This window comes from Chenopodium quinoa, unplaced genomic scaffold (genome assembly GCF_001683475.1).
Source record: "Chenopodium quinoa cultivar QQ74 unplaced genomic scaffold, ASM168347v1, whole genome shotgun sequence".
NCBI classification, from domain to species: Eukaryota; Viridiplantae; Streptophyta; class Magnoliopsida; order Caryophyllales; family Amaranthaceae; genus Chenopodium; species Chenopodium quinoa.
The window spans coordinates 46,556-55,946 of NW_018745650.1; the positions used below are offsets into that span (position 1 = coordinate 46,556).

Here is a 9,391-nt window from a genome sequence, read left to right on the forward strand (position 1 = left end):
ATAATGTGCATGCCAACCCTACGTATAACCCCTACTCCAACACCTATAATGAGGGACGGAAACATCACCCCCAATTTTGGTTGGAGAAGTGGCCAAAACCAAGGGCAAAGTAGTGGTCAAGGGAATGCGCAACATCAAGGTCAAGCTAGTGGTGGTGGTAACTACGTGTCTAATAATCAAAGAAACTATAGAAATGACAATAGGTACCAACAAAAAGGCCAATACACTTCACTCACAACCCACCCGGTTTTAATGGAGGCGTAAGACCAACTTTAGCTCCTATCCCTTGACCACCACTCCAAATTTAAGCTCCCCTCATTCTATGTCTAATTTAGAAAGCATGATGGAGCAATTCATCAATACCCAAACTAAAAAGACAAATGACTTAGAGGAAAGCTTAAAATAAATGCTAACCCACAACAAAATGTTGGAAAATCAAATGGCCCAAATAGCTAGTGCTCTTAAGGGTAACTCTAGTACTTCATTGCCTAGTCAAGGTCTAGATCCTAGGGAGAAAGCTAATGCCATTGTATCCAGAAGTGGGAAAAACTTGGGGGAAGTCCAAGGGAAGGGTATGCAATGTGACTTAGAAGGTGAGAAGTCAAAAGAAAGAGTGATTGAGATGAGTGATTCCCGTGGAGAGTTGAGAGTTGAAAAAGAGAAAGAAAAAGAGAAAGAAGAAGAGAAAAACAAAGGGAAAGAAGTTGAAAAAGAAAAAAAAGAGAGTGAAATCCCACTACATGTGGCAAAACTTCATTTTCCGGGAAGGTTTGCCGGGTCTAGACTTGATGAACAATTTGCTAAATTTTTAGAAGTCTTGAGAATGCTCTATGTTAACATTCCATTCACCGATGCTATAAAAAATATGCTAACTTATGCTAAATTTCTTAAGGACATCTTGAGTAATAAAAGAGATGTTGTGATGCAGGTGCATGGAACTTGGTGGAGGAAGTTGAAGAAGTGCCACGTGTTGTGACACATAGCCGTGCTAAACTACTTGGTGGTCACCTCTCGGGGTTGACTACCATCAAACTTGAGTAAGTTTTGTTTTCTTATAATAAAGCTCTTAGGATTCCATGTGTTAGCTAAGAAAGAAACTTATCAATGTATGATGTAACTACTTCATTTAGCCATATCTTCTTCGTTACAAGGAGTTTTCAGGTGATTCAAATTGGAGGTGAAAGTAAAGTCCAAGAGCATTCCAACGACTAGTGACATGCCCAATTTGAGTGAGAATTGAAGAAGTTATGAGCGTTTGGAATCAAGCTATAAATAGGGCTCCCCTTTGGCTGCCCTTTGAAACCCCAGGAGCAACTGCTCTGCCCTTTTGAGCGACCGCTCCATCCAGAATTGGGATTTTTGGCAGAAGCTTTGGAGCGACCACTCCCATCTATGGAGCGACCGCTTTAAGACCCATGTTTCGAAGCGGATTTGTTCTTTCTTTTTGTTTTCTTAGCTTGCTTTAATCTTGGCCTTTCATTTATAATCCAAAGGGTGTAATTTAAGAACTCTAGGGTTGTTTTGTAATGCCTATAAATAGGGCTAACTTGCTTTTGGTGACAACTTTTGCTTAATTTTTGAATCTCATGAGATTTTCTCTCTTTACCCATAATCTTTGTGATTATTTGCTATCTTTGTGACTGCTAATTTGTAATCTTTGTGGTTACACCTTAATTCTAGCTTTACTTTGTGTTGGCTTTGATTAAGAACTCTTATTTCATAGATCTTGGTGATTGTTGAGATAGGTTTATCTTGTTTTGTTGATTTGAAATTGTTATTAGTTGATTTCCCCCTCTTTTCTTGGTTGTTTCATATCAATTTGGTATCAAGAGCCTAGGTTATTAACCTAGAAAGATCCTACCTTTTAAATATCATCTCTTCCCCCCTCTCAAAAGATCTCATCTTTTTCCCACAAAATTTGAATTTTTACTCTCAAAGATACAAACTTTCTATATTGAAATATGGATGATAGATACTATTACGAAGATATGAAAGTTACAATGAGCACTCTAGATTGGATGCTCCAGAAAGGAAATTTTATAGACTTGAAGTCTTGGAGACACTAGTAGAAAAATTGAAAAAGGCACCCCCTTTTTCCCACCGGTTTTTAAAAACCGGTGGGAAAAGATTTGGGCGGGATTCGGATATTTACTTTTCGCACCGGTTCCTTTGAAACCGGTGGCAAATGTATGTTTTCGAACCGGTTCGAATCGGTGCTAAATGTGTTGTTTAAAAAAAAAAGGGTAAATGGATATGCCATCGGTTCAACCCAAACCGGTGGGGAAAATACGCAAATTTAAAAAAAAACCGTGAAATACTCTTCTTCTTCAATTCCTTCAGCACGAACAATTTCATTCCCCTGCTTCCCCTTCAATTAATCTTCTCTCGTTCTCGCCTGCCCTCACCATCTCCTTCACGCATAGGTTGTCCTCCATTGAAGCGCATTCCCTGGGCTTTCTCACCTCCATTGCCGCGCAACTCCTCTCTTTCTCTCCATAATAGGTATCTCCTCCATTGAAGCGCATACTGTCGAGCTTTGTGACCTCCATTGAAGCGCATTCCGAGCTTTCTAACTCCATTGTAGCAGCTTCGAGGTAAGAAATATTTTGTGGTCTTCCTAGTCTATTGAATAGCTTCGCAATCTAGGGTTAGTCGTTGATTTAGGGTTTTCTGTTCTTTGTGGTTTGGTTTTGTGACTTTAATTTCGAGTTGTGCATTCAACAATAGTTCATTGTTTTAGGGTTTTTTGTTCTTTACGGTTTGCTTTGAGATTTTGGGTGGATTTTCCTATGCTTAAAATGTGAACATGGATCGAATGACTTTCTTCAATACAATCTTTGATGTTGTGTGTGGTCTTTTGTCTTTATCCACCAATATTATGTTTGCAAATCATGTAGCTTCCATTAATTGTTATGGCTACTGCTCCTTGTTCACTGTCTTTTTGTTCGGTGTTAAGTTGTGTGTTAAATTTATTATTTCTGCCTTCATGGAATTCTGTTGTAAAATAGTTCAAACCCTCTGTTACTGTTAGTTATACTTCCTCTTTCAGGGAATATAATCATAAAAAATAAAAATTGGTACTGTTATAAAATTGGCATGATGAAGGCGATATGCTATACTTCCTCTTTCAGGGAATATATTTTGTTGATCATTGAATAGGTTTGCCTATTTGGTATGCTTGATCATTTGAGTTGATTGATTACCAATTTTTTCGAATTCGGTTTTTTGTTTGGTTTGATTCTTGTTGAGCATGCAATTGCTTATTGGCTGTTGACTAATCGGTGATGAAGTTAGCTGAATATAAAGGTTTTGCGCTATTCAAAATTTTCAAATTAGGGTATTTTTTGGTTTGATTCTTGAGCATGCCGTTTTTTGTTAGCTGTTGAATATTTGGTGATCAAGTTGGCTGAATAAAAAGGTTTCGGTTAATTGATGTTTGATCTATTGGCTCATTGCTTATAAAATTCTTCAAACTTAGGGTTTTTGGTTTGATTTTTGATTATTAGAAAGGCTTGCAGGATTGGTGTTTGATCTCTAGAGCTGTTATGATTTAACGTTTTGTCTGTTGCTGCACTGTCCTTTGTTACATAAAAATGTGGCAGAGTTTTGAGCAGCTACTTTTGCAGTTTTTTCAAGCTTGTGAATATTACCAGTTATCACCAAAAATTATCCACAAACCTATCTTAACCAAAAAAAATTTGGGTAAACATATAAATTCTATATAAATAATCTGATATTGTAGTTTGTTTGACTTGGTATTAAGTAATTTCTGATTAGTGATTAATTTTACGAATATTATTATTGTTAATGGTGCTTTTTAGTGACTAATATGGCTAACTACCCGTACACCGGCACTTGCAAAGGAAAAAATTGCCTTGCGGTGAGGAGATGGGTATATGATTGAAGTTTGAGGTTTGAAGTTATCATAATCAGTTGATTTATTGGTGGAATTTCCTTTGCCTTGACTTGCTTCTTTGCTGTTAAGTTATTGGTGATCAAGTGGGTTATTTGCTAAAAGGTTTGCTTATTACTGGATATTTCTTTTTATTTGGTCATGTGGCTATTTCTTGACAGTTGAATTATTGATCATCAAGTTGGTGTTGTGTCAATTGTTTCTTCTATGAAGCATTTGGTCTAAGGTGGTGTAGTGCTCTGCAGATATGTAAGTGCTATCCAGGTAGTGCTTCTCCTAAGATTTTATTGTTATTTGTTATTTAGTTAAAATCAAGTCATGGAATCTCTTGGTCCATTATACCAGCGATCACATGGCCACAAAATTGCACTTCAAACTTCTGAGACAGGCTAAGGAACCTTTTCTTACGACTTTATACCCGTTATTGTCTTCTTTAGGTCATTTATTTATTACGGGGTAATGTTGAGTTGTTATTTTGTTGGATAGATATCACATCTGTGTTGCATGCTTGCTGAAGATTACAATGATTCATTTCTACTGTGCTTTCTCTACATCTAGTATGGCAATAGGAAAATTCATTTGTTAACTATTTCTTTTTTGTGAGTTAATTAGTTTCAGCTGCCTGGTATGTGTGCTTATCCTTATTATGATCATTTACTCACACTATCAAAGCTATGGAGCCATTTTTCTCTATTTTACTATCTGCTGCATTTTTGGGAGAGGTATATTTCACATAATTTTCATGTGTTTATTTTTTCATACATAGAATTGTTGAAATGTGAAAGATTCTCTGATGAGTAGGATTAGACATTGTTTAGCCAGTGGTTGAAGTATTTATTATGTTTTCGCTTGTGATTCAATTTATGTGTGGGTTAATTTTCATATCCTTCATTGCGGAATCCCACTCCTTGGGTTGTGCTTTCACTTCTTCCCATTGTTGGAGGGGTGGCTCTTGCATGTGTGACTGAAGCCTCTTTAAACTGGTCAGCGAATTAACTTTATGACAAGATTTTATGCTTCCTATTTCCAAGGATCCCGCTGGGTTTTCAGCATGAGTATTATCTGAACCATTTGCTTATTGTGTTTTTGTTTTCATGAAGGGCTGGTTTTTGGAGTGCTATGGCTTCTAATGTGACAAACCAATCCCGTAATGTCCTTAGCAAGAAGGTCATGGTAAAGAAAGAGGTAATTCCTTTTTCTTTTTTTTTGGATTGGTTTTTCTTACGTATTGAGAAAGCTTCATAATGGGGAATGTCTTACCTTTTCCTGTTTCTTGGTGTAAGAGTAGTTTTCTTTATTTTGCACAGTACATACAATACATTGATATTCTTAATCATTTGTTTGATTGATGTTTGAGAGTTTGAGTTAATTTCATTATTTTTCTTTGACAGGAATTAATGAACAATATTACACTCTTCTCCATAATAACAGTTATGTCCTTTATACTATTAGCCCCTGCGATTATTTTCATGGAAGGTGTCAAATTTACTCCTACATACATAGAAGCTGCTGTAAGTGTACCCTCCTGTAGCTCTTCGTTTTGGCCTGTCGGATTTTTGCAGACTAATCCTCGTTATGTATTTGCTTATTCATTTTTTCTGTTTTGGTAGGGATTGAATGTCCAACAACTATATACAAGGTCCTTGGTGGCTGCTCTTTGCTTCCATGCTTACCAGCAGGTAACTCCCCCCCCCCAACACACACACAAATTTTGTAATTGTGTTGTTTTTGCTATTGCAGAACATTTTCCTTATAAACTGTACTGTATCTTGAATCTTGACATGCTTTTAGCATCATATCTTTGCAATGCCGCGTCTCAATCTCATGGAATTGATGATTTGTTGTTGCATGCTTATTGTGTCTGCTTTTGTAACTTTTGTTTCTTTTGTGTCTGCGGAATTAGTTTTACATGGTAGAATGTAGGAGCCTATGAATTGTTCGTATATTGGAGCCATTGTCAATATCTGTATTTATAGTCTTTCATTCTTAATATGTGATTGTCTTTGCTATCATGCTGCTGGTGCTGATTCTTTTTGCTATCATGCAACTCTGGAGCCCGCAGTGATCGAAATAAAGAATGTGATTACAGCAGCATCAGATGCAAAGGTGAAGCGCGTTGTGTTGACATCTTGAATTCTTCTTGTTGAACTATGATCCTCAGTTTACTTAAAATAAAGTGAAATTAGGTTCTTTCATCATCTCAGGCTTCTTACACTAGTAGAACCTGTTTTCATTGCAGAACCTGGTTTGTGCCAAGAATTTGGTGATAGACAAGAGCATCCAAACAGCATACATTGAAGCAATCAGATCTGCTCAACATTTCATTTATCTCACTCAACTATTCTTTTAATATATAGATTTATTTCCCTTCCATTTTCTAGAACTCACAACTCGATTCTTTTCTTTTAATTTATGTGAGAAATGGTATGCATACTTTGCTATGAGTTAATTAATATTATCTCTTATCCAATTTGTGAATGATAGCAATTAACTAAATTGGAGTGCCATAACCAGTGCCTTCTATCGAGGAATTGTGGGTGCTTTGCTTGCGTATGATGTCACCTGGAAAGTTACATTTGAGAATGCTGCAAGGTGGTTGAGAGAGCTACGGGAGCACACTGATCAGAATGTTGTTACTACTGATGAAGGGAAGGCTTTTGTAGAGCAGGAGGGTCTCGTCTTCATGGAGACTTCTGCTCTTGAAGCAACCAATGTGGAGCTGGCTTTCACTGAGGTTAGATCCATTGTATCGTTAGCAAGAAGGCTGTTGATGCTGGTGATGCTTCTGCATCGGCTGTTCCATCCCAACGAGAGAGTATAAATATAGAAAATGAGACCTTAGCTTGGAAGAAGATAGGCTGCTGCTCATACTAGTTACTTACTATAGTAAGTCTTTGCTGTCACACCTTTTTGTTTCGCTGGAAAAAATCCTAACTGGTTGAACTTCTGCTGGTCAGTTCCGTCACTTGAAAGAAAGAAAGAATAGGAATTTTCATTGTCTATATTATATTTTATTTTTTAGACAAAAATTGTAATATTATAGCCTTTTTTAGTCAAAATATGTAACTTTATATATATGTTAATGTTTATACATCAATTTAAGTGAAAAAAATGCAAAAAAAAAAAAAATTTATTTTTTTTGGGCACTTTTGGCACCGGTTTTGCAAAGAACCGGTGCTAAAAGTTTTTAAAAAATATTTTTTGGGACTTTTAGCACCGGTTCTAAGTTAAAACCGGTGCGAAAAGTTCAGTTTTTGGCACCGGTTTTCCACAAGAACCAGTGCTAAAAGTCATTTTTCCCACTGGTTTTGAACCGGTGCGAAATATATGGGTTTTAGCACCCCCAAATCCGGCTCGGTTCAAAACCGGTGCGAAATGGGGGGTTTGAACCGGTGGGGAATTCGAATTTTCGCCTAGTGAGAATAGAAGAAGGAGAAGTCCAAGTGGAGAAGATGACTCTCACTCTTCTCACCGGAGAAGGGAACACCACCAACGACATCATGAGGACAACTGTGACCGAGACATCAAGTTGGAATTTATGGATTTTGAAGGTAATCTTCATCCTAATGAATTTCTTGATTGGGTTAGAAGCATGGAGAATATGTTTGAATATAATGGTTATAATGATGAAAATCGTTGCAAATTGGCCATCCTAAAACTTAAAAAATAATGCTTCTTTGTGGTATGAGAACTTAAAGAAACGTAGAAGGAAAGGTGTAAAATCAAAAATCACTTCTTGGGAGAAATTGAAGAAACATATGAATAGAGCTTTTGTTCCTAGAGATTATTTGCAAGATTCTTATCTTAAATTGAACTCTCTCAAGCAAGGGACTATGTTGGTAGAGAAGTATACTAGGGAGTTCGAAAAGCTCTCTATTTTGAGTGGAATTGAAGAAGTCCCGGAGCATAAGATTGCTAGGTACATTGGTGGTCTTGAGAGAAAGCTTGGACAAAAGGTTGATGTTCATGTCCATGGAAGTTTTGATCATGTTGTGCAAAAGGCTTTGAAGTTTGAGAAGTATGACAAGATAAGTAGTGCTAGTGGGTATTCTAAACCTACCTTCAAGAGTCCTTTTGCTCCGAAGGGTGAGACAAGCAAGCTCAATGCCGAGGATGACAAAGGCAAGAATCCCATGCATTCTTCTAGCAAGGATGACCAAAACAAGATGAGCAATAGGAAGGTTTGCTACAAGTGTAGAGGTTATGGATATTTTGCTAATGAGTGTCCTAATAGTAAAGCTATGATAATTCGTGAAATGGATGATGATGAATACGAAGATGAGACGAAGGATTTCGAGGACCCTATATATGATGAGGAGGATGAGGTTGTAGTAGAAGCCGATGAGGGTCAAATCCTTGTTGTTAGAAGGGCACTTCACTCCATTTCCACTCCTTTGGCGGAAGAGTAAAGGGAGAACATTTTCCAAACTCGTTGTACCATCAAATATCGAGTTTGCAACCTTATCATTAATAGTGGCTCTTGCACTAATGTGGCTTCAAAAACACTAGTGAGCAAGCTCAATCTTGACACTACCGATCATCCTACTCTCTATAAGCTTCAATGGCTTAATAATCACAATGAGGTGAAGGTACCAAAACAAACTCTTCTTTCTTTTTCAATTGACAAATTGTATAAGGATGAGGTGCTTTGTGATGTGTTGCCTATGGATGCTTGTTATGTTTTACTTGGAAGGCCTTGGCAATTTGATAGAAGTGGATTGCATGATGGAAGAAAAAACACTTATTCATTCATGATGGATAAGAAGATTGTACTCAACCCCTTGTCCCCCACAATTAAACACAAAGAACCCTTGGGTATGGGAAACACAATAAAAGAGAACCTTCTCATTGGGGAAAATGAGATGCGAAAGGAGATAAATCAATGGAAAATTGTCTTAATTTGTTTGTCGTCTTAGGGAAACACAAGAGAGTGAGCGACAGAACCTAATCTACCCCCTTATTAAGGAAGTGTTGGTTGAGTACCAAGATGTTTTCCTTGATGATCTCCCACCCGGTTTGCCACCTATTAGGGGAATTGAGCATCAAATTGATCTTATTTCGGGATCACAACTCCCTAATAGACCGGCTTATAGATGTACCCCCGATAAAGCAAGAGAACTTCAAAGACAAGTTGATGAGTTGATGGAAAGAGGATTTGTGAGGGAATCCCTTAGCCCTTGTTCGGTTTTGGCTTTTTTGGTTCCGAAAAAGGATGGTACATGGAGGATGTGTGTGGATAGTAGGGCCATCAACAATATTATAATTAAGTATCGGTTTCCTATTCCCCAACTTGATGATATGATTGATAAATTGCATGGTTCCAAGGTGTTTTCAAAGATTGACTTGAGGATGGGGTACCACAAAATTTGTATGCATGAAGGAGATGAATGGAAAACCGCTTTTAAGACAAAGAAAGGCTTGTATGAGTGGTTTGTAATGCCATTAGGGCTCTCAAATTCTCCTAGCACTTTCATGAGA

The 9,391-nt window shown here is 37.3% G+C and overlaps 1 protein-coding gene and 1 pseudogene across 1 annotated transcript; both read left to right on the top strand.

Annotated features, from left to right (window-relative positions):
* The first annotated feature begins 439 nt into the window (after positions 1-439).
* On the top strand, positions 440-5,863 carry LOC110716873. The gene is made up of 6 exons (XM_021895526.1): positions 440-593; positions 929-1,037; positions 4,789-4,896; positions 5,014-5,098; positions 5,305-5,424; positions 5,524-5,863. Exons 1-6 carry the CDS (start codon positions 440-442, stop codon positions 5,827-5,829), a joined length of 882 nt encoding a protein of 293 aa, XP_021751218.1. The 3' UTR covers positions 5,830-5,863.
* On the top strand, positions 5,843-6,914 carry LOC110716874 (annotated as a pseudogene).
* The last annotated feature ends 2,477 nt before the right edge of the window (positions 6,915-9,391 follow it).

Bases quoted from the DNA above. Each gene is read 5' to 3' on its own strand.
- LOC110716873 (XM_021895526.1), top strand. From the start codon at position 440: ATGGCCCAAATAGCTAGTGCTCTTAAGGGTAACTCTAGTACTTCATTG. The intron at 4,897-5,013 runs GTCAGCGAATTA...GTTTTCATGAAG, and splicing joins ACTGAAGCCTCTTTAAACTG to GGCTGGTTTTTGGAGTGCTA. The intron at 5,099-5,304 runs GTAATTCCTTTT...TTTCTTTGACAG, and splicing joins AGGTCATGGTAAAGAAAGAG to GAATTAATGAACAATATTAC.